Source organism: Oppia nitens, unplaced genomic scaffold (genome assembly GCF_028296485.1).
Source record: "Oppia nitens isolate AA-2021 unplaced genomic scaffold, nextdenovo-longstitch-racon4-pilon3 scaffold13_pilon_pilon_pilon, whole genome shotgun sequence".
Lineage (NCBI taxonomy): Eukaryota > Metazoa > Arthropoda > Arachnida > Sarcoptiformes > Oppiidae > Oppia > Oppia nitens.
This window is the reverse complement of record NW_026533192.1, coordinates 2,735,122-2,763,003: the sequence shown is the minus strand read 5'-3', so window position 1 is coordinate 2,763,003 and position 27,882 is coordinate 2,735,122. Positions and strand designations below refer to the sequence as shown.

The 27,882-nt window shown below is 22.5% G+C and overlaps 2 protein-coding genes across 2 annotated transcripts; both read left to right on the top strand.

The window, feature by feature from the left end:
* Nucleotides 1–1,548: 1,548 nt before the first annotated feature.
* LOC128957625 (muscle-specific homeobox protein tinman-like) lies at nt 1,549–11,341 on the top strand. Its single transcript, XM_054303429.1, has 7 exons — nt 1,549–2,206; nt 2,310–2,392; nt 2,520–2,571; nt 2,648–2,708; nt 2,767–2,911; nt 6,653–6,714; nt 11,242–11,341. Exons 1-7 carry the CDS (start codon nt 1,549–1,551, stop codon nt 11,339–11,341), a joined length of 1,161 nt encoding a protein of 386 aa, XP_054159404.1.
* Nucleotides 11,342–11,644: 303 nt separating this feature from the next.
* Nucleotides 11,645–12,919, top strand: LOC128957615 (homeobox protein bagpipe-like). Its single transcript, XM_054303417.1, has 4 exons — nt 11,645–12,098; nt 12,217–12,438; nt 12,519–12,552; nt 12,655–12,919. The coding sequence occupies exons 1-4, from the start codon at nt 11,645–11,647 to the stop codon at nt 12,917–12,919; spliced, it is 975 nt and encodes a 324-aa protein (XP_054159392.1).
* Nucleotides 12,920–27,882: the final 14,963 nt, after the last annotated feature.

Below are 27,882 nucleotides of genomic sequence, written 5' to 3'. Positions count from 1 at the left end.
TTATTAGAGTTAATCACTAATTTTAGAAAATATGCAGTTTTATTTTTTGTTCATTTAATATTATTTATTTATAATTAATTGTCAATATATATATATGTTGATAAATATTTATAAAAGTAAATTTATATAATTTTTATTTATAAAAAATTAATGAATTGTATTAATATTAATATAAAGTATTTAACATTTATAAATGCAGCCGCAATTAAAGTTAACACTTAAGTAATTATATTACATTTCAGTAATAGTTTTATTAATTTAATTGATTTTATGATAGCAAAAATATATTTTAAATATAACTATTATTATATATTTTATAGTAGTTATAGTAGCTATTTAGTAATATATAATTGTTTTATAAAATTACAATAATTTATTATTTAAAACATTACTGAATCTATATTTTACAACAAAGTTTGCTTACAAATACTACTATAATATACAGAGCTTATATACGGTACTGTAGAGTATATATTGAATATATAGAGAAATGAATGAATTGTTTAAATTTGTATATAATATGAGATGAGATATTGTGAGCAAATGTTTATCTTTGAGATGTAATGCATATACTGATAGTACTCGTATACATAGTATTACATACATTAGTTAAATGTTAAAATAAGTATATATATCAAGAGATAGGCAGTCAATAGTTGGTGAAAATGATAGGCGTTTAGAGGAAAGCATTGTATAATACAAATCATTATTAGTGTAATAGTATATATTATTTTACTTAAGTAACTCATTTTTCATACCTCACATATACTAAACATATGACCCAAAATCCCATCAAAGTTAACAAAACATACACTCTATGTATATGTGTGTGAAAGACAACCCACGATATAATAGTTGGACCCATCAATGGTTAGTCGCCTCGCATTTCATTTCAAACAACAATCATCGATGCATTTTGTTAGACAAACCATTATAAATGACAATTAATTATTAGTCAGTCATTATAATAACTTAATATCTGAAGCCAAACACTTGTCTTTAAATTTGCTTCAATATGTAAGTGTAATAGTTTCTAATATTCTGTAATATTTTAGTATATAATATATTTAATAATAAATTGCTTACATATCAGTCTATGTGTCAAATAAACTAAATTTGTTTTATAATCATTGAATAAATTGTATGAATTTTATGTGAACCACAACTCAATTGTCAAATAAGAGTGTTTTGTAGGAGGAGTGAGAGGAATGGGATGTTATATATCATGAAATCAATCACTGAATTTACACAAAACAATACCACTTCTTTAACCATCAATTCATATAAAACTTTCAATTTACTCAATTGTTTGATTAATAAAAGTTTTTTCCCTAAAAGTTTTTGCACTTAAAGTTTTTGAAAGCTATTTAAGCACTAAATGATTGTTTTTGTAAAAGAAGAAGAAGTCATACTAAAAGAAAATATAATATTTTAGATGATCTGAAATGTGAGAGAAATATGTTTTTGAAGTGAAGTGCAAGAAGTGACTAAAGAGGACATTAGTTATGATCTAAACTTGTGGTCCACTTAAGGATAATTGTGGTACAAATGAGTCAATACTACTCCAATCCATTTAATTACTATCAAAATGGCGGTCAATTGATGCCATACGAAGCAAGAGACGGGAACACCGATACAATAATTAATGCTTTTTATAGCACCGGCTTTAACCCGGAATCTAATGAGCTATCGGTTCCTAAAAGCACTTGTTATGAACAAAATGGTGAGGCATTCAATCTGCTTGCACTTCACAGCCATCCATACAATTATTGTGATGAATACAGCACTTTCTATACTCAACACATTAACGAAAGTCAAACCCAATTTAACGAAATGCAAATCAACACAAATAGCACTTCAAATGCAATTAATAGTAATACAAATGAGTCTGAAATGCAGTACTGGTCATCACCAGCCACTCCAGCTATTAGTCAGTTCAATATGTCGTCTATAATGTCTCCACGCATTCAAAATCTTTCTAATTTTTGTCTACCAGTTTGTCATCAAAACATAACAAATAGAAATGAAATGACTCCTAAAAATCAATTAAATGAATTATCCAAATATTCAAACAGTAATTCACTGGAAATGGGTTTTAATAATCACGACAACACTCATATCAAAACTGATTGCAATTTAAATACAATGACAGCTAAAAATGATTCACAAATACTAAAGTATACAATAAAAGCCAATTTAATTTCAGGTATGGTTTGGTTTATTTAACTTTTAAATAGATATAATATATTGAATTAATATTTAAGATGAAGCACCACAAGAAACTAAAGATTTTAAAAAACATGAAAATATTGACAAATTTATTGAAAATCAATCTTCAAGTCAATGTGCGAAACCTCGAAGTAGACGTAAACCTCGGATCTTATTCTCTCAGGTAATCATAATTACATGTATTAATATATTTACATATTTATTGACTTTGATATTTGTTGATTAAATATAACATTAATATACTATAATTAAACTTATAAAAGTAACAAATATGCAATTAATTATATTAGGTTCAGGTCCATGAATTGGAGCGAAGATTTAAACAACAAAGATATCTTTCAGGTGATCGTCTAAAATATAACAAATTATTGAGTGAATTACAAGTATAGATAATTTTCTTTAATTTGATAATTAATAGCTTCTGAAAGGGAGGAATTGGCTATGATTTTAAAGCTAACTTCAACTCAAATTAAAATTTGGTAATAATCTATATAATGTATATTTATTAAATGATTTTTAAAAATAAAAATATAATAGGTTTCAGAATCGTCGGTACAAATGTAAACGTCAGAGAATGGACAGGGAGTCCAACCAACACGTCATACCTATTGGTCACATAAGAAGTAAAGTCGAATCCTTACCATTAAACCAATTCCCCCGACGTATGTCTGTTCCGGTTCTTGTAAGAGATGGTCGCACAACCAATAAGTCTAACATTCAATGTTCACATTATCCTCATATCAATAATATCAATACTTATGGACAAAATAATGTAATGCATGATTATAATAATTGTGACATTTATATGTAATAATTTAACATAAATACTAATACTGTATTATTACAATTATGTTTATGATAAATATGTGAAATTCTATGCAATAATAAAGTTTTATAATATTTATTATTATTATAAGAATTACAATGAAAACAGTCGATAATCAAAAGTGATTTTATGTTTATTAAATAAATGTTTTGTTAAAATTTTGTGTAAAATAAAAATAAGCAAAATTAAATTTAAAGCAAATTTTAAATCAACAATAATAATGTGGTTCAAAATAATTGATATTTTGGGACCTAAAGAGTGAGAGATATATAACATGAATGGTTGGCTCCAAGCTTTCTATGAGATCTGTGTCTTATATAAACAGAGGAACTCCTACTGAGAGCCCTATTTCTTCAACAAAGGTAGTTGGGATCTGTGTTACGTTAGCTTTTAATTAATGACTAGTAATGACAGCTTATATGTTATGACTTTCCTCTTTTGGACAGACATCACAGTCTTAATACATGCCACACACCATACACTGTACACTATATCAGTAGATAATGAAAACATCATTTTGTTTACTCAAAAATCCATACTATTTTGGGACTCAACAGTTGCAACACCTGAACCAGTGATGCATTTTTAAAGTAAAGTCTTTAAGAGTTTGAAGTTTATGTAAACAATAAGTGGTGGCAAACAATACACTGTTTTCAATGTCTTTTATATGTTATATAACAGCTTTGCAGACATTTTACCAAATCTAACGTTATATTTGTTTATATAATATATTTAAGTTTTCAAACTATTTATTTTTCAAATTTTATATTTATTAATCACTTTAAATTATTTTTATATGAATTAATTATAACTTTTAGCAGCAATTAAATAATAATTATAATATATCATTAATAAGTAAATTTACTTATTCAACGATTGCATTATTACAAAAATTAATCGTATTATAAAAAGTTTATTTTAAAAATACAAAAAATGATTTATTCTTAGAAATAAATAATTAAATTTTATATAATATATGTCGATATTTGTATCATCGATCTTTATATTAATAACTTGTAAACAAATAATAGTAAAATTTAAATATAATGTAAATATTTACTTAATTTTATAATTAAAACTTTATATATTCTATTAGTTTTTAGAACTAGTTATTCTAATATTCTAGAAGTCTATTAGTTATTAAATAAATTTTTAAAATCAATAATTTGTATTTATATATATATAAATAATTTTATTCAAATGTATAAATATTTATTAAACTAAAAAAATATATTCAAATTATTCAAAACTTTTCGTAAAGAAATAACAATAAATAATTAAAATTTTTAATAAAAGAGTGACTTAATGTAATTTAAAACCAAATAAAGCCTAATAATAATAATGTGATATTTAGATTATTTTAGTTATAATATTAATACAATTAATTTTTTTATCATTTAGATTATTTATAAATATTTCTACATTAAAATAAATAATTTTATAATTATTTAATAAATTTTAAAAATAAATAAGTAAATAAAATATAAATATGTTTATGTTATTGCTGATTGATTATGTTAGTTAATTGGTTATATTTAAATAACATACAATAAATTTTTATAATTAAACAATTTTTAACCAATTTTAATATAATATTAAAATCTAAGTTCAGTCAAGTTTTTAAAATATTTATTTTTATTAGAATTCCAGTACAATTATTATTATTATGTAACTTTTATTAATTAGATTAAAATTTTATTATTTATAATTATGTACGCTAGTAAATTATGTTAAATAAATATTTTATATAAATATTTATTAATAATTAAAAATATTGTAAATTTAATTTGTATATTTGTTATACTGTACAAATGTTATACAATTGTATATATTTTTTAATTAATATAATAAATTCGAAAAAATTTAAAGAAATTAAATTTTTATATTTACACTTTTGTTACACTATTATTAAATAAGTTTAAAAAACTAAGTGTAATCTATACTTTAAAAATTAATAAATATTCCAATAGATGGCCAAAAATGCATTGAATGTGCACTAAAAATGACAAAAATATTTATAAATTCAAAAAACTGTATAGAATAGTGTACTACTGTATTAAAATCTATTATAATTTACAGTACAAACAGTATTATCTCAATTATTGATTATAAGTACTATAATATAAAAACTATATAATATTTCGACACTTGCTTTTTTATATTGTTTTATTTTTTTAGTAATATTTAACAAAATATTTACAAAATTAATAATAAAGAAATTATATTAACAGATTCAAATAAAAATTATATTATTTTCTAATATCAAATTGTAAAATATTAAAAATTGAAATTATTTTTTTTTATTTTAGTGATTTTAATTATATAGATACTGATATAATTAGTGTATTATAAGTTATGTAATGTATGCCTATGTCTAAAATATAGTATTTTTATCTATAATAAAGTTTTCTTAATTTATGATAAGGTTAACTATTTTTAAACCTTTTTATATTATTATATTATATTGATATAATTAAAATTTATTACTTTGTATAACAATTTTATATTAATTTTATTAATTCTATCTGTAATAATACAAGAATATAAAATAATTTTATTTATTTTAATACTTAAGATATTGCTTAATAAATATCTAAATAAAAATTTAAATAAAAATACTTTCTCATAAATTATTTAGGTTTTTGTTGTTATAGTGACTTATTTTAAATATTATATTTAATTACTTTTACAATTTACTGTTTGTCAAAATTATATACTTTTAAAAGTTATTATATATAGATATTATGAATTTTTTAAATAAAAAAATATATTACAGTATATTGTATTATATAGCACTCATGTAAATATAATATTATACTTTTAATATTTAATATTTTAATAATTCTTAAATTTTATAAATCAATATTTTAGATGTTTTTAACTTTATTTAAATCAAAACTAAAGTAATTTAAAAACTAAATTATCGATTTGATTTCAAAAATGTTATGCTTTCAGATTATTATGTAAAAATAGTGTTTATTAATAACATATTTATTATAAATAAAATAATTATTATAGGATATGTATATTATTGATTGTAAATCTAATTTAGACAATAATTGTGTTTAATTAAACAGATGATCACTTGAATTAAACAAATCTATTAATATAAATGCATACAAAAGACTAAATAAATAAAACTTAATACTATTTTGAGTAACAATAAGTCAATGAATGAATGGACATACAGTGTGTTTACAAACGGATGTAATTAATTGATTGATTGTAGCAATTGTTGTGTCAATTGATTTGTACGGCACTGGTATTATTGGACTAAACCACTGTTAACTCATTGACTGAATACCGGCGCCACTCAATGGTCGCAATTATTAACGATTGGTAAATATTACAAAAAGAGATAATATATAAATATATATATATATTGTATATATAGTAAGGCATTGGTATTATTGGTGATTAGAGAGCGAAACGCGACCCAAATGTGACTCTCAAAGAGATTCAATGCTTAATCATATTGTGTTAGTATTGTTAGTAAAGAAACATATAATCAATAGTAACGACAACTATTAAAGTTGTTGTTTGTGTTTACAATGTTTGCATTAATTGCATATTTGAAATGATTTCATACAAACATAGGTCTCAATGATTGCTATTTATGAGAGACTGTCTTCTGGAGTATCGCTACTTTTGGATGTGACGTAAGTCTGCAGTCATATACACATCAAAGGCGGTCTCTGTTTTACCATATATTTTGTGCCATTATTTGCAACAATTATTTGTCTATCATTGATATGATGTTAACTAATGAGAAGCAATAAAATGATGTCTTAAAACTAAAAGGCAATGAAAAGCAATGGTAAAACACTTTGCAATATAAAGAGCACTACTTTTTGCTTTACATTAAGTAAAAGCTTTATATTCACGACAAATGTGTGAATACATCCCACATCTCATGTAATCACATATACTGTATATACAGTACTATATAGTATACAATGCCAACCATAGCATTGAGACAATCATTGCCTACTATAGAGAGCGACTCAGAGATGTTCAGAGATGTACCGCATCTTTAATTGTTTACAATTTCGGTTGTTTTGATCTCACCATCACTTCTATACCTTTAAACAATCGGCACATTTTGATGCCATATATCCAGTACTTCAAGAGTACCCGATTTTGTCATTAATCTCACAAATTCTCAATTATTTATATATTATATATATATTTATATTTATAAAATAAAGTAATATTATAAAAAAGGTAAAAATATTTATTTAGTTAATAATATGCAATTATGAATTGTAATTAATTTTGTGTAATTATATACTAAAAGTTATTTTGGATAAATTAAAAATTGATGTAATATAATGATGAATAAAATTGTAAGAAAACGCTTTTATTGCTAACAAATCTGTCAGCAAAACAACACATTTCTTTTGCTCTTTAATTGCAATTCAAAACTTTTTTTTCTTAAACTTTATTTTCTCTAAATGAAAGCGCATTTATTTTAAACTCTCTCTCTCTCTCTCTCTCTCTCTCTCTCTCTCTCTCTCTCTCTCTCTCTCTCTCTCTCTCTCTCTCTCTCTATTTCTCTTGTCTCTCTTTTTTCTGTTATTTTTTGTAAGCCAATGATGGGTTTTGAGCCGATATTTAAGTACAAAATTAAAAGCTTCTTATTTCAAACAAAACGTTTGCCGAAACCTAGCGATGCTTTGATAAACAAAAAATGAGTGCACTTTTTAACAAATAATTCAATTAAAAATTGTAAACATTATAAGCCAATCATTTAATTGATAACAACTGCTTAAATAGTTTTCTAAATAATGTTATTTTCAACTTATATTTATAGTTTTGGGACCTAATCTAACTAATTTTATATTAAATACAATAGTAAATTTAATAATGTAGCATTATAGTAAATAATTTAATTTTAAATTAAATAAACAATGTGTAAACTTTAAATTATTATATCATAATTATTGTACAATGTTTAACATATCATTGAGACCTTATAACTATTTTATTAGTATTAACACTAAAGTAGTAGCATTTATTGATGACAAACATATAGATATACAAAAAATCTCTCACTTTTAAAGTTAAGACAAATTCTTAAAATATTTTTGTAAATATAAGCGATAACTGAGTGTTTGTGCTCTCAAATGGACTGCAAAAGCATTTGTAAATTAGTGTAATAAAAATGTTGACTTTTGTCAACTAATGTGAATATCCTTAAATGTTTACCACCATTTGCTCTCTCTCTCTCTCTCTCTCTCTCTCTCTCTCTCTCTCTCTCTGAAAATGTAATATTTTAGATGCATATACTGTATACCATACCACACCAGATCTTGACTACACAGATAGGTCACCCATTATAAGTACAGATGACTGTATGTTGAGTTCAATACATATATAAACACCAATTGATTGAATCTTGAAAACAACGACTAATTGCAATGCAATGAAAGTTAAAATAAGAGAAACATTTGCTTTATATAAATAAGACTATCGTTACAAACATTACACGATTAATAGCTTTCAAACAGCTCTCAGACCTCATGTCATACAATTAGCGGACACTTTGACCTAAAATTTCTGGTATTTATCACACAAAAAGTCTTATTAAACGTCAATTATTTATTTGCAAAGTATTTCAATTGCATTATAATTGAAATGAATAAATATTTTAATAATATTGCAATCATATAATAATGCATTAAATGCATTATTGGAGTATAATATTGAATTGCAATAGCATTTCAATGCATTTGATTATTTGTTGTGAGTTGTTGTTATAATAACTACAATAAAGTGGTCTCTCATATATCTTAGAGTTTGAACTAAGATTTAAATGTCATACGAGAGGACAGTCAAGTGATGAGTACTGGTGGTGATGTTTGAGGCAATTTGATGCCAACACTGAAAAACAGTGGCGACAGAGACCACACATAACGGAACCAATAGATGTGATGTCAGAGAATAAGCAGTTAAAAGAGGAACACAACTAAAGCTTGTAATGCATTCACTAATGGCTTTTAATAACACAAATAACAGACCTTTCAATCGCTTTATTCACTTCGTTAGCCACTCATTGCCGCTCTAAACATATATTAATACATACAGTCATACAGTCTTACTGTTTAGGCAACAAAACTACTGTCACCACTATTATCACTGATAAAACTAAATAAACCTTTTATTAACTTATAATTTAATTAAATTCCAAATTATTTTAATCTAAATAATTAATTAATATAAAAATAAATTTGTTAAAAAATATTTATTATCTGTTTTTATTTATATTTACATTATATATATATACAGTATCTTTTATTGATAATAAATTACACTAATTTTAAATATCAAATATTTTAATCTAAAAATTAATAACTAAAAATATTTGAAGGTGCTTTCAACAACAACAACAACAACAACAACAACAACAACAACAAACATAAATAAAAATCAGTTTAATTAAGTGAGTCGTGAAAAGGTCTCGTTTTTCACTTCATTTTAAGCATTTAATTCATTATCAGATAAGAACTGAATTTCTTAAGTTTTTTTCTATAGCTAAGTAGTAGTAGTAATAGTAGTAGTAGTAGTAGTAGTAGTAGTAGTAGTGGCTATGATAGTAATTATAACTATTTATGCTTAAAATTCACTTTAATACTATACAAGTTTAATAATATTATACAGTACATACTATATATATGACAAATAGTAGTGCTATATATTGTAATAATTCATGAATATTATGAGATAAAGTTATAAGAAAATACATATAATGTAGACATATATCATATCTGAGAAAAGTTTGAAAGTTAGGTGTATGTTGTGGTCAAAACCGTGAAACTGGTTTCCCATATATTACTGATATATAAATATTGCAGACATTCACTGATAATCATTAAATCATAACTTATAACTTAAAGTAATAAATTTTTGAAAACTTGAGAGAAAACAAAACAAAGTTTAAAATTGTAGAAAATTGTGAAGAAATAACAACTGTTTGCAAGACTACTGACAAACTATAAGTGCCATTAAATATATTGCTTTAAGCCTTGTTGTCTCAATTGTCGCCAATAAGCGTCAAAAACATAACATAATTCATATTAATGGCATTAATTGCAAAATTTACATAACTATCATCTCATGGCATCTTAATTGCACTTTGTTTTTGGCCTCAAACTCTGACATTTGACTATATTTTTGATATATTTAATATTTACTCAGACTATTAAAGATAATACTGGTTTTTATTAAAAATACTTTTCGTGTTAAATAAAATATTGATTTCACAAAACAAAATTTTTAAATAATATTAATAAAATATTTTTTATTTTTTATTATCTATAATATAAATCTTAATATTATTTAATAAAATTATTTATTATTTTTTTAAATATAAAATATTGTAATCTATGTAATATTTATACATTGCTAATAATATTTTTAAATAAACTTGTGATTTTAAATATGCATTTTAAATAATTCTTAAATTAATATATTAATAGATTATTTATAAGTTAGTAACGTTGTTATGATTTATAAAAATAGGACTATAAATATAATATATTAATATAAAATAAAATTGATAATATTAAATGACTATATTGAAATTCATGAATATAGTATATTATATAGTTTGCTATGTTATATTATAGCCAACTATTGAATATAAAATATTATTTAAATACTTTTTAAAAAAATAAAAGTTTAACTTAAGTTTATTTTTTATTTTTGAATTTAAAACTAATCCAAAATTTAGAGTAGTATAATATATTACAAGTAAAAGTTAATAAAAATATATTGAATATTATTACTAGTTATTTAGTATATTGTAGTTGTTATTTACAGTTATAAGTTTACAGACACTATTTTATGTTATTTATATAAATTATAACATTTCCACTATTATTTAAATTAATAGAAATAATAATATCTAACTAATATTATTAGATAATAATTATTAAAAGTATATTAGTAAAAAATATCGTAATTTGTAAAATTTAAATGTATTGAAAAAATATTACATTGTTATTTAAATTAAATTTTCTAAGTAATAATTATTTTGCAAATATTGTATTCAATGATATTTTATATTTTTATAGTTTTATATAAATGTTTAAACTTGAATAATATTTTAAAAAGTTATATAAGTAATTGACACTATAAAACAATTAAAACTAATTACTCACATTTGAATGTATCAATTAATTTAGTTCATCATTAAAGTTAAAGAGGAGGTGTAACACAATTATTGATATAAGTGTTCAGCCAATTGTCGCTGAAGTAGATATCAGTGATTGTGTAAACAAGTAATGCTCTTCAATGACTCCAAGGACTGTCAGTCTCAGTTAGGCCTCACCCAAAAGGTTGTCCATAAAGCGGTAAACTAAAGGTTTGGGGTTTGGGTCCACACTTTACAAACAAATTTTTACTTCGAGTCTTATTTATTCAAAGAAGTGGTTTGTCATATCAGTGCTAACTTTTAAAAAATTCAATAAATTAAAAAATTGCTTAAAATACATTAATATTTTTAATTTATGATATATATTATATAACAATTAGTTTTTAAGAACTAAATAAATTTTAATAAAAATATATTGCAATTTGCAATTTTCAATGTCTCATTTAATTACTACTAATATTGATTCAAATGAAGTTGAAGAAGAAGTGTCACAATCACCAAAACGACAGTTCCTTTCTTCATCTATTATGCATCCAAACGGTTCCGTCAATTCAAACAAATCATCGAAATTGTCATTCAGTATCAGTCGCTTATTGGCAGTTAATAATGACTCTAATAAACACAATGAAAGCGGATCGACATCTGAATCGGTCGATCACGAGATGTCTGAATGTGTGACAACTGAAAGTGCTGTCAAATCGCCGTCCATAACATACCCATCGTCTCCATCATCGTTGTCACCAAAGATGAACACTAAATACAATCTTTCATCACATCGTATATCATCAATGAGTCCCTACGAAACAGCATTAAACCATTTAACAGGAAATCATTACCAATGGTTTGCTTCGACACCAAACCATACACTCATTACAGATGGTCTTCAAAGTAAGCAATTACTTAAATTTTAGATAATAATAGAAACTGTTTTTTAAATATATTATTGTTATTATTAATAAATGTTAGAATGTATTAAACAAATTGTTATAACTTATATACAAAATAGATATTGAGAGCAAATCGTTATCATCGATAAGCAGTGCATGCAATGCAAACAACTCGTGTTCGGCCACTAATAGTAATCATAATATGAGTTCTTCAGCTATAACTAAGCCGAGGAAAAAGCGATCGCGCGCTGCCTTTTCACACTCACAGGTCTATGAACTTGAAAGACGATTCACTCATCAAAGATACCTCAGCGGACCAGAGAGAGCCGATTTAGCTCAAGGTATTCATTATTATTATTATCATATTTAATATATTTATGTAACAAAACTTTTATAATAACATTTTGTCTGATTTATTAAGCCCTCAAATTGACTGAAACACAAGTCAAGATTTGGTGAGTTATTGTTATATAATGTTATGTAATATTAAATCGTTAAACATATGAATTTCTACTGTTTGTTTACCAAATAATTAAATTAAAAATATATTATTAAAGGTTTCAAAATAGACGCTATAAAACCAAACGCAAGCAATTGCAACACGAGTTAATGATTCAGGCGGGCAGTGCTGGTCTACAAATGTTGTCAAACACATCATCTATGAGTCCAACACTTAATTCATCGTCGAGTGGCAGGAAAGTAGCCGTCAAAGTGTTGATGAAAGACAATCAGCTTATGTATGGCTCAGAAGACATCAATTTTCTAAAGCCATCTATTTATCCTTTAATATACTCTCCCTGGATATTTGGATGTTCACAATAAATTATATCAATTATATTGGTTTAATTTATAGTAAATTACAGTATGTAAACTTAATGTAAAATATAGTTTTAATAGTTATCAGTATATAAATTATATACTATATATTTATATATACTGTATAAATATATAAAGCAAAAGCAAAATTTGTGAAAATTTGAAATCAAATATTAAGAGTTCAGTCGATATCTTTCATATTGATTACTATTCAACATTTGCTTTACATTTGTTTGTCAAATGGCGTTGACATGAATGGCACATACAATCACTTGTGATGATTGAAGTTTAAACCAGACATTTACGATATGCACGAAAATCAACACTCGGACTAACTTCACATAAGAGACAGACAGACAGAGAGAGAGAGAGAGAGAGAGAGAGAGAGAGAGAGAGAGAGAGAGAGAGAGAGAGAGAGAGAGAGAGAGACTAACATCCACTTCACTGATATATCCCTATCCTATGATCTATTTAAAGGCAATCTGTAATCAACGAGACATACATATAATGAGCACTTCTGACAATTAATTGTAAAGAGACTCTAAAATGTCATTTTATTGAGTTTTTTGTACATATAATGCACTACTAATTGCAGTATTGAATGAAATGATTGACCGCTGTTTCTATTTGTATGCTTTCTTTTAACTGTATATTAGTTGTTTGAATAATATATGAATAGTATATAAATTAATCTTATAGTCAATATATATAGTAAATTGTGTATATTATATAAATATAAATTTTAAATCTAAATATAAATTAATGTATATTAATAAATCATTTTCTCTTTTAATAAAATATTAATACTGTACTTAACACATACTAAATAAGTAATTGACTTAATGATCAATAGTAAATGATATATTGTATTTAAATGCTATCTCATATTATATCAATATATTTAATGTATTAATGTATTATCACATATAAATTATGATATTTCTTATAATTATCACATCATTTACAATTTTATTTTTTATTTTAAATATTTTATTAAATATATTAATAAATGATAAGGAAATTCTTAATAGAGTCTCACGTTAGGTGAATATGAATGAGACATACAATCAAATAAACAAAAATATAGAAAAAATTTTAAAATGTAAAATCACATTACATTTATATAAAGCATAAAATTATGATAAAATAAATACCAATTTATGTATCCATAATGTGATTAATTATGGTGTGTTAATAGCAATCTGGCAGTTCAAATCATATTTATATTATTTAAGATACTATGTGTCACAACATTATGCATCACATCATATCATGAATAACTAATGTATATACAGTGCAAAATATATTATTTAGTTTATAATTTAAGTTATATGTTAAATTATATCTAATGTGTTTAGTATATTATATACCATAAAATAAGTTTAATGCTTATATAAAGATAAATATTTTTCTCAATGCATAATAAGGTATGACATACTATATAATATATAGTATATATGTTTGTTTGAAATCGACACGAAATGCATTCATTAATTTGATGTAATTTACTCTTAATATTTATAAAAATTAAAAGGCATTCAATTCATAAAATAAATCTATATTTTAGCAAATCTTTAATTCAAATACTTGTTATTCAATGTATTTGAAGCAAAATTAATTGCAATTGAGATCAGATCTGTTTTGACACATGCTTTGGTAATGCATTTGAAGTGTAACTTATGTTTTATTTATTATTGATATTATCATAAGTTATACTCAAATATTGTTAGTAATATATAACAACTATTATAGTGTATGACACGCGTCACCCACTCTATGACCGGTTGCGATCACATTTGTTAGCAGCAAAACACTACATAATATACTCTATATTATATTGTAGTATTCAATATATTGTACTTATAGTGTATAAATTTAGTACAGTATATACAGTATATTAATTCATATATAAGTTCATGAATTTCATGTATTGTATGATTAATTTTTTGCTTAAAATGAGCTAATTCTGGTTATAGCCTTTCACACAATAGACAGGTATATATATATATATATATATACTAAATATATAATGATAATGGATTACGATATGAGACCACAATAACAGTCATTATATTAGTATATTAAAGACTTTTCATAAAAAGTATAACATATTGTATGTCAATTGTAAATGCAATTGAATGCCATTGTATGTCATTGTAAACCATTAGCGGATTACAGCTTTTATAGTAAATTGGGTTTTCATCCGATTTGTCACTCAATTTGATTACATAAACTCTATATATCTTTAAGATTACATTAAATGCTTTATCTATTATTGTTGTTATCGCATATACTTTAATATATTATATCATCATTTGCAAAATTGCAATTTATCTATTTATATAATACTATATATTTACTACCTTTTATATAGACTAGAATATCTAAAATTGTACAATAAATTTATGCACTTTTGTACATTATATAATTTATTTAATATTTATCTACATAAAAATGTAATCATTAAAATTATAATCTTTATTTAACTAAATTATTTGTCATTATCTGAGCTCATAATTATAAAAAGTTTATTATATAGACAAAAGTATGTATTTTTAAAAATAAATAAATTTATATACATTACTACTATATAATGTTACATTTAAAAAATTATCAATTAATTAGATTATATTTTGACAGTTAAAGTAAATTGATTTCAAATTACACTAATCTTTTGGTTTCGTAACCTAATAATAGCAAAGTTTTTAGTTTTTTAATAATAACTCTTTGGGTGTTTTGGATCAATCAAATGATCATAAATGCAATTGTGTTGATATTTTATGACAAATAGTTTTCTTTAAATTACAGTTTGGTTTCTGTTTTAAATGAAAAAGTCTTAAAAGTGAACATAAAGTGGAAATATAAATAATATATACAATGTTTACAAGTGTAAGAAAATACTAATTTGAGTGAACAACACCATAAACTAAGCTCCTGTGGCTCCAGCACTGTGCCGGACCTCCCGTTACGTTTTGGTCACTAAATCATATATACAACATATGATAGGAAACTGTATTTTGTACCATAAAAACAGACACATATTGATGAAAATTAATCAGAAAGTGTCTCAACCAAGTGTTGACTTAATGATTAATAAAAGCATTTAAATTATAAGTGACACACAGACACACACTTGAGAAAAAATGATTAAATAAAAGTGAGTGAGTGAGTGAGTGAGTGAGTAAGTGAGTGAGTAAGTGAGTGAGTGGGTGAGTGAGTAAGTAAGTGAGTGAGTGGGTGAGTGAGTAAGTAAGTGAGTGAGTGAGTGAGTGAGTGAGTGAGAAAGAGATATTAAAAAAATTAAAATTTATCAATTATAAGTCGAAATGTTTGGTAAATAGTAAAACATTAATCAATTGTATCGTTTGTATACTGTATTGCGACAATCACTATATTATTACAAATAACTTACTATTGATTTCATTGATATACAGTACAATATAATCTGCAATATATCATATAATAACTAATTGAAACCTAAAGATACTTAAGGGCAAAAAATGTCATCAATTGACTGTTTTAGTGTAATCCTTAACTTCCTCTCTCTCTCTCTCTCTCTCTCTCTCTCTCTCTCTCTCTCTCTCTCTCTCTCTCTCTCTCTCTTCTCTCTCTCTCTCTCTCTCTTATAGTACACAAGTTGTTGTTGCAGTTGTCTTGTTTTGTGGCACTAACTGTGCTCTCAATCGACTGCATCACTAATTGAAAACTAGTTGTTAGCAAAACAAAGTCAGCCTATAATAAACTAAAATTATTAGTTAAACACTAACTATAAGAGCACAGGAAAGAAAAGTCACTCAACAAAACTTTGCTAACTTTCAATCAAACCATTGAAATCCCATTCAGTCTTACTATTTGTGTGCCATTTGTATAAAACAACCTATTATTTCATATTTAAAATAATCAATGTATACAATGTTTGTACACAATAATAGTATATTTTTAAAAGAAAATTTTTAAATAAAGTATACAAACAAATATATTGATGTAATTTTTCCAATAATCAAATTTAGTGATTTCTAATAATAAATATATTGAATAACATTTAAACTTTAAATGAATAACTTGATAGAAAAATATGTTTTCAAATGATTGCTTTTTACACTTTTTAAACAAAATAAACGTATATTTGATTAAAACAAATATTTTTTTGGAAGTATAGAGAAGTGGTACTCAATTCAATCAAAATAATATTCAACTTTAAATAGCTATTCGTAAAATGTGTTTAGATATAAATTATATTAAGATATAATTGCTTTTAATATATTAATCCTAAATTGTGTTGATTGAATTACATAAAAATTTATAAAAATTATTTGCTATAATTAAAGTTTATTTATTTAAAAAAATAAAATACTTTATTTCATCATATATTATAAAACAAATAATAAATACTATATCAAAATACCTAATTTCAATTAATATATTGCAAAAATTGAATTCATAAATCATTGATAAAACTAAATTAAATCAACAGATTAGTGCAAAAATATATGATTTAAATAATTCAATTTTCATTATACTTAAATTATTGTAAATTTAATAAAGTTTAAGCAATAGAACTAAATTGGATTTTTCTAATTAATTGTATTTTTGCTTATAATGTAATCTTAAAACTTTGGAAAATATATTTTTTGTATAAAAAAGTTATAAATAAAAATGACAAAAAATGTATTTTTAGAAAAATATTTATTTTACATTTGTATAATTATTGTATAATTATCTGATAGTATATAAAATATTTTATAAACTCATAATATTTAGTTATACAGTATCTATCAGTTATTTCATTTGTAAAAACATTTGTACATAAAAGACATTAAGACAAAAATGTCTTAAATAATAAAAATTTTATATAAATTATATTCAGTACATAAAACATATGAGGAGTCAGTCCCTTATCAATCACAAGACAGGCCATACACTCCACCCAAACGTTACATTTAATTTGGATCTCAAACTATATAGCATTCACTTGTAATTAACACAATCACTCACGCGATCACAAACTCGACTATTTTAATAGCAATACTACAGTATATGTCTATTGAATGTATTGCTTAACAGCTAAATTATATTGAGTTAATATAAATTATAATAGCAATATCAGTGTATATCAATACAGCAATTATTTGTAAATATAGATTCAATATTCAATATAATCACAATTACTTGCTTTTAAATCTAGTCTCAACTGGAATTCTGTTCTCTATCAATGACACACACATACTCTCTTTCTCTCTCTCTCTCTCTCTCTCTCTATCCATCTATCTATCTATCACACACACACACACACACACACACACACACACACACACACACACACACACACACACACACACACACACACACACATACATACATACATACATACACACACCTGTCTCTCCCATTACAAAATCATATTAAACAAATGATTATCATTAAAGTAATAATTTTAAAAAATCTATTGATGACACTATAAGTGCTATCCACTCATTGATTTTGATTTCCAACTAATTAGTTACAAAATTATAATAATAAATAATTTTTTATATTAATTACATTTAAAAATTTTGATTCAGGTATTCGTGAAATTTCTGTTCACAACATTATCAGTGCATCAGATAATGTAATGACAAATATTAATATCAAAATAAAACTTTAAAGGTGTGAATGTCAGTATAGCTCACGCAATATATAAATAAATTTATAATTTATATACAATATATATATATATATATATTACTTTTTAAATACATGTACTTAGTTATATTTAAATTTACTTATTATAGATTATTATTATATTTGATGGACAAATAGATGGATAAAACAAATTAATAATAATAATTTATAACGTAATTTTATTAATAAATTGTTTAAGTGAAATAAATATATAAATATATATAAATAAATTATGTATTATTCATTAAATACTTAATTGGTAATTTATGTAAATTATTAATGTAACTTATATACAAAAATTTATTTTGTTTTTATATCATTTTATTTAATTTCTTTAATGCATTAAATTTTTCACAAAACTAAAAACAGTTTATTTATGTCAATTCAATTATAATAATTTGAATTGAAAAAAAAGTTTTATAATTAATATTTAAAATAAACAAAAATTAAATAATTCAATGATTTGTTTAAATTATTTTATAAAAGTTATTAATAAATATTATTATTTTTTAAATAGTAAATTATTATTTAAAAAGTATTTTCTATATTAACAAAATACTGTCATAAAATTATAGTGTTTATCTCGACAAATAATAACTATAATATAATATACATTGCATATACAGTACTGTATTGATATATATATATATATATATATATATATATACCTGTATCATATAATACTAGAAAAAATTCAAATAAAATTAATTAAATAACACAACAATAAAGTGCTTTATATAGTATTTATAATAATAGTATTAATACCATTTGCATAAACTTATATTATAAAAATCTATACTTATATAGTGCTCACAGACTTTGACTGTTTTTTATACAGAGCTTTCAATAACACTAATATTGATTACATAAAGTAAGCATTAATTATATTAAAAGGACTGCCAATAAACCCATAAATTTTAGAAAAAAATTGTATTTAATATTGTAAATGCATTTTAATAACTTGTTTAACAATTAATTTATAAGATTTTTTTACAATTTAATACAATATAAATCATATAATGTTGCAGTAATGATATTTAGTGTTACATAAAAATATGTTTTCAGTTTGATATATCATATAATACGGTATAATATTATACAATAAGTGACATTTTATTTATTTAATTTTCCAAATAAATTACATTTAGTTTATATAAAATGTGTAAATTACTGTAATAACAATATATATATATTAATTAATAATACCTATAAAAGTAATAAGTGCTAAAATATCAAATGTACGAAACACTATAGAACAGGGATGTAAACTCAGGGATTATTCAAATAATTGTATATAAAAATGTATAGTAAAATATATCTTTTGACATTTAATTTACTGATAATTACATTAAGTATTACACTAAATATCAAATACTCTTTAGTAGATTTAATTATTAGTAATTAATTAATAGGATTTATAAATAAAGTTTTGATATTAAAATCTAAAATTTGATTTAATTTAAATCATAAATAATTAATGAGATATAGAATATAGAAAAAAGAGAGTAAATAAAACATTTTTAAAATAATAAATATATCATATTATCTATTTGTTACCGTTTCCTAAATGCAATAACAAATCAATTAAAACAATTTATCAATTTTTTTATTATAATTAAAAATTAGTATAAATTTGTTTACTATTATCTAAGTTAATAAACAATAAATTATTATAACTATTGATATATTAATATTAATAATATAGAGTATTATATTTTAATTACAATTTATAAAATTCATTGAACTCATAGCGCAATCTCTTGGATCACATTTGATATATGGATATAATTTAGTCTATATATAGTCAGTAAACGATTAATCATTAATTTAATGTTAATATTAACTCAACAAAAATGTTACATAATTTAAATATATAAAGTAATTAAAAATATTTTTATTTTAAAACTAATTATTTTAATTGATGACTAAAATATAAAGTATAGATACAATGCATAGCCATAAAAATAATCATTAATTGTTTACTGAGAATAGATAATGTAAATCAATGTAATCATTACTGATATAAAAGTTTATACTTTAAATGATCAGTTTTTATTATTATTATTATTTAAGTATAGAAATCAAAATTAATTATATAATCGTTGTTTTTGTAGTCTAATCGGCAAATTTGTATAACATTTAATACCATTGATAGGACTATTTTGTCCTCTATTATTGTGCGGGAGGACTCATCATAAGGTATCCATAGATTGCTATAATAAAGTGACAAATTTATCGATAATTCAATTATTGTTGGGATTAACACTTGAATTAAACAAATTAAACTAAAGAGACAATTACACGAATAGACTTTTATTGATTTTATTAAAATAGTTAACATGTTTTTTATCAAAATTGTATTTTAAAATAAATATTCAAATCGCTCTAAAGTTATTACTTTATTTTATTGTATAAATATTAGATTTATTATTTTAAATTTAATTTTTAATAATTTATTTAAAATAATATAAAACATGTAAAAAACATTTTTGACAAAATATTATATAATTATAATAAAATTTATTTAGTCTAATTTATTAGATAGAAGAACAATTAAAAATAAAATTTAATTTATACAGTTTAATAGTTTCTATATTTTATTTAAATTTTAATTATATTATATTTATTTATATTTACTATATATACTGCTATTTACAATAAACTGTATACATATATTAATAATAGTAATTTGAATGTATTTGAATTGTATGAATACATGACTATAGATGTAGACTCTATTAGTGTTAGTCACTGTAGTAGTGATCACTAATATGAGTCCAATAAATGTGTTTCTATTGGTTTAACTAGGCTTACAATTTGTCAAATTGTTTGCAATGATATATATAAGTGATATAAGATTAATGCTTTTAATGGCTAAAAGGAAAGCTTCAATATTTGGCAAATAGTTTAATGAGAAAACAATTTTCTTGATTTAATACATTGTCATCATATGATTGCACATCCCATACAAAGATAATTGAATTGAGTTTTAATGCACTAAAAATAAAGCATAAAATATAAGACAACAATTGTAGTGATGGTTAAGCAATGATAAGTGCATTGATATAGTGATCTACAGTTAAGGCTCAGGTGTGTATTCAAGACATCAATTATTCATTGAATCAGAGACTACACTGCAATTGAGTTGAGTGCTTCACTTGACTGTTCAATCAAATACCAGTGCTATCCATAAGACTTTCCATACAATTGGTGATTCACTCCAACAAAAATACCATTAAATTAAATATTTAAAGCACTTCTCGATTGCCTTTAAAATAATTGTATTATTATTCTTAAGATATTGAATCCGGTATTAATCATAAGTCGTTACCATTGATGCAATTTAACCATAGTTTATATCATAGTTTATACAGTATTATAGTTTATCTCAGTTTATATCATAGTTTATTCAATTTTTTAATATTAATATTTTTTTAGTTAAAGTTGTAATTGCATGCCATAATAAATTAAATGTTTATTTAACTTTAAAAATATTTATAAGAAATAGAGATTATTATATAGATAAATATAAAAAATTAATTGTTTTACAATTAAAAATGACAATTAAAATAACTAATTTTTATTTTGTTAAATAAATATTCAAAAAGATTATTATTTATATTATTGGTATTTTATTATTAATACTAACTAAAAGATGTTTCATTGAAAAATAACAAACAAATAACAATATATAAAATTAATTGTAATTTATATTAACATAATTATGTAAAATAATATAATTATATAGTAATATATTGAGTAAAATATGAATTTAGCACAAAATGAATGATAGTTTTTATCAAATGTTCACGTTTTGGACGTTAAAAAGCAATTCAAAGACTTTGATCCAAAATAAATGTTAAGACATCTCATTAAATGCCTTTTCCAGCAAAACAGTGATGAAGTCATACATACAAACAAATTGATATCACGTCTTAAACGTGAGTTTTAGACAAATATTATCATTTAATATTCACATCTTATAATATGCACGAATATAATCTATGTTTTGTTATATTTTTATTTGCATACTGTATATGGTTTATAGTTTATGTTGAATAACAAGTGAATACTTAATCAGCAATTCATGGTAACAATGAATATTTAAATTAATATGTTTATATATATATATACAGTCGATGACAAAATTGGTGAACAAGGTTTTTTGTGTATATCTTTAGAATGGAAAGGAACTAGGACAAACAAAATTATTTACTGCTATTGTTTTTGGAATTTAATTTATATATTTTAGTACTAACAATTCATCTATACATTAATTTTGTTTTTTTGTTTAGTTTTTTAAATATTTAAAAAATAATTTTATTTAATTATAATTAATTATAGATTTTGTTATTACTGTTATACAACACTATAATTACTACTTAATTATAATAAAAAGAATAATTTACAATTATTTAAAAAACTAAACAAGCTAACAAAATTTAATGTATAAATGAATATAGAATTTAAATTCCAAAAAACTATAGAAGTAAATAATTTTGTTTGTTTTAGTTCCTTTTCATTCAAAAGATATACACAAAAAACCTTATTCACCAATTTTGTCATCGACTGTATATATATGCATAAAATATTAAAATCTATTAGACAACAGTAAATCATTTTTATTAACTTATAATTATTTAAATTTGTTGTTTTAAATTTATTCTAAGATAAACATAAACAATATTTTCTAAATTTAGTGCAATTACATAAAATTATTTTTTAATTAATTTAAAATTTTATTTTGTTATATCTTAATTATATTATTTTATTCCATATCGTATCATTAAAAATAAAAATAAATTAACTATGTTTTTATTAAATTAATCATATATTAGAACTCTTAATATATAGACATTAAAAATATTTAAGAGTAAAGATATTTCAAATAATGTATATTTATTTTACTACAATTAACTCTTAAAAATTATTTAATCTAATGTTCACTAGTTTTAGTAAGACATACATTAAGGTTCATAATTAAATTAAATTTATATAAATTTATTGATTATAATGGGTGATAGAATTCAGAAATTTAGAAAGTTGATAAAATTTTAAAATTTTAATAAAAATATTGTTTATAACTCATACAACTTTAGCCTTATATAATACAGTATTTATTATGTATAAGTATAAAAACATGATCTATTTAACATTATTTTTTAATGTAAAATCAATAAAATTTGCATTCATTTAAATTTAACAACATTGCTTATATAATTATTTTAGTGAATTTATCTAAATGTTTTTTATATAATATTGATAACATTAATTTATTTTTATGATATTGTATAAAATAAAATAAATATGTATACAATAACGAGTTTGTTATAACAATGACTTTTGTAAATATAAATTATACATGTTTTATCATTTTATGCAATCTTTATCACATAATTGTTTATTATAAGCAAATATCACTAAATAACTCTTAATTGAATTGGTTTTATTTATTTTTCAAATCCATTATCTCATATTATTATTATTGTTATAAACATTGTACAACTATAAGTTATATAATATTACAATACAATAATAATGTACATTCATATAATGGTTGAAATGTTTTCTGTATTTTAATAAATCTGAGTCTCATAAATGGTTTGTAATAATATAGAAAAAATATAATATAAATTATGTACTTTATTATTAGATAATATGAAATACAATAGTTATGATTCTTGAAAAACTTGAAACTCAATGATATTATAACTCCTCCTCAAAAAATTCAAACAAATCAATGACTGTAAAATTACTAAAAAATAATTGTTATATCGCTTATAACAATAATAAAACACAGAATGGTTTGTATGGTTTGGTAAAGATATGATTGTTGTGCCAAATAAGAGGCTGAGAAACAAAACGCCTTCAAATGGTTTGGTCTGCGAGTGATTGCATGTATATCTCCGCCTAATATGGGATAACAATATTAATTAAAGACATTTCACAAATCCTGTCTCTGGTTATCATAAAAAAGGTTTTGTGTTTCAGGTATACAATGAAAAACTGCATTAAAGGCATTGATTTAAAGTAAAAGATTATTTGCTAAGAAATGATAACCATTTATAAGTCGTGTTCTTCACATTCAACTCAATGCTGACTATTATCTAAAAGTCATTTAATGAGTGCTGTCTTAGCTCTTAGTGTTCACGAAACGGTCATTTGGTGCCAACCTATGGGTACTATTGAAAAGCGTGAGCACTGTATGGCCGACCGTTCAAATTATAATAATTATAGACCCATCCAGACATCAGACCCGACCCTTCATAACCATTCGTACGGCATTTCACATACTTGTGCTCTGTTTACATGGCTTTTCAATACTCACTTTTATAAACACTCGTTATACCAAAACTATTATTCAGATTAAGAGAAAAAAGGAAAGAGAGAGAGAGAGAGAGAGAGAGAGAGAGAGAGAGAGAGAGAGAGAGAGAGAGAGAGATGAGTTAAACAGTTTTATAATATTATAGTTATAGCGATTGTTAATACTGATAGAGAAAATGTTTTTTACAAACTCTTAAGTCATATGCAAAATACATGCAAAAACACTGAACACTGATCACTAGCACTCATATCCTTAGGCTTTACTAAAATAAATGTATTTATAAGATGTGCTGTTAAGCCAATAATGCAATTCAAACGCCTTAATAACAGTCGTCTAAATAATAGTGGGGTAATAGTTGGCGACGACTATTATAATAGAGACCATCAATAAAATTTGAATACAATTTTACTTCACTTTAAAAAAGCTAAATATATATCAAAGTAATATCTTTTTAGAAAAAATAAGTTTTGTGTAAATAATGTTTTCAATGTTAATGTTATATCATTGGTATTATTATTATTTAAAACTAGTATTATATATATATATATCATTTTTCTCTCTTTTTCTTTGTATATTAGTTTGTAATAAAACATTATTTAAAAAATTATTTTATTATTAATAAAATATATTATAGTTGAAATTATTATAATTTTGTATTAAATAAATAAAACAATTTTATATTTAAAATAAAATAAAAATAATACAAAATTAAGAAAAATCACGAAATCTATTTTAAAAAATAAACAATTAATTATTATATTTTCAGATTTGCTTTTCACAATTGTTTCAAAAATTTATGTAAATACTTATCGAAATATAGACTATAAACTTATAAATATAGTATTTTATTCAAAACATAATCTATAGTAATAATAAGTACACATAAATATATAATTTATAACTTTATTTTCCTTAATTGTAATAAATTATAATTAAATTATTTTAATTGTATTTTATTATTGTTCAGCATTTGTTTTATTATATCTAAAATATACATTAAACTTAATATTAAAATTATTTTACATTATTTTAATAATTTGTAATTTAATTCAATTTAATAACTTAATTTATTATAATTTAATTGCTTAAACGTTTCCACTTATTCAACAAAAGAAATTAATAATAATATAATATTAAATGTATTATTATCTAAATTATGTAAATGCATGATTAGATTATGTTATGTTTTATTTTAAATGTTAACAACATTATCTCTATTAGATAATTAAATTATATATTTGTATGTCTTGTGTGTATGCAAACATTTTTAAATTTTTAAAAAAATAATTATTGTCACATAAAAGTAATTGTATGTAAAAATGTTTTTATATATAATATTTATAATTGCATTTATTATTAACTTTGTTGCATACAATGAATTAGATATAATGTTTATTTTTTTGTTGTTTAATGCATCAAAAGGTCATCAAATAAATATATATATATTATATTAAAAAGCATAGAAATATTTTTATCGCAAGAAATATTTTATTGCTTTGAATAAGTGTTTCAAAAATCAATCAAATGGTTCAGTGAATTATAAAAAAATTGTTGAAAATTGTTGAGGTTTTTATTTAGTAAAACAAACACATTATTTGAGGCATCATTTTTTGGTTATTGTCTGGGAATATGAATCGATGCGTGTTATAACTTAACACAGTATACCATATATTTTACTATACATATAATATTTGTATGAATCAAAAAATCTACATTACATGTGCCTCTATATAATAATACAGTATTTGATAGCTAAACATATGAAATGCCATCAAATGAAATCACTTTATAACATAAACAGTCCATTGATGGCATTAAACAATATGTTGACTGTTGACTATGATTACACATTTTTACTGATATATAGACTAAATCTATATTTAAAATAATGGACGTATTTTTACTTTCCGGTTCAATAAATATTTGAACCTCTTTTTGCACAGAAATATACCGACAACTTATATTAGCAACAATTTTCAAATGTTTTTCAATCACTTTTCAATTTTTATTTGTTATAATTTATTTCCCACTTGACTACTGAAATGTCTTTATTGAAAAAACTATTTTCTCAAATCTACTTTCTTTTACTATTTTTTTGAACCGACATTTGACTGGCAATTACTTTCCCACTACATAACCATTACTACTATATCACAATAACTTACAATTTTAGTAAACAAGTTCAATACGACATTTGGCATCAAATTTATCATTATTTTAAAACTTAATTAACAATTATTTAAAACTTAATTGATAACCCAGCTTACAAAGTAATTAATAAATAAAAATAAACATTTCAATAAAAATAATTTGCATGTATATCTAACAATCAAAATGTAATAATTTGTTTAAATAAATATTAATGCAATTTATTGTGTATAAGTGGGAAAAATTAATGAGACAATAACGACAATAATAATCATTAAAGTGTAAACTTATTTGAAAGGCAAAGACATTATCGAAATATAGTAAAGCATCGGAGCATAAATGTCTAAATAAATACTACCTGTGCTATACTCTATTGTTAATAATTTTCTATCTTTCTATCATTAAAAACTAAATTTTTTAAGTATCATAATTTTGAAAAACGTATTAACTTAACCTAATGTTATTTAATGTGAAGTTTTTGAACATTTTGATATACTACAGGTAGCACTTTATAATAACAATAGTGTTGTGTTAAGTATTTGATATACAATATAAAATACTGTGAATTTGTGTTGACTTTAATATAATGGGAAAATTATTTTTTGTTATCTATTTGATAGGTATATATTTTAGTGCCGCAAATAAAGTCGTTTAAATTCAATGTCATCGACTCTATTAGTTTGTAAGCATATCAATCAAACAAAAATGTTTTTTTTAAAGAAAATTTATTGCTTTGATATAATGTTACATAAAATCAATGACTCAAAGGAAGACAAAATTATTGTTATTTCAATTGTCAATCATTGAAAAAAAGTTTTATTTAGTTTTGATTAAT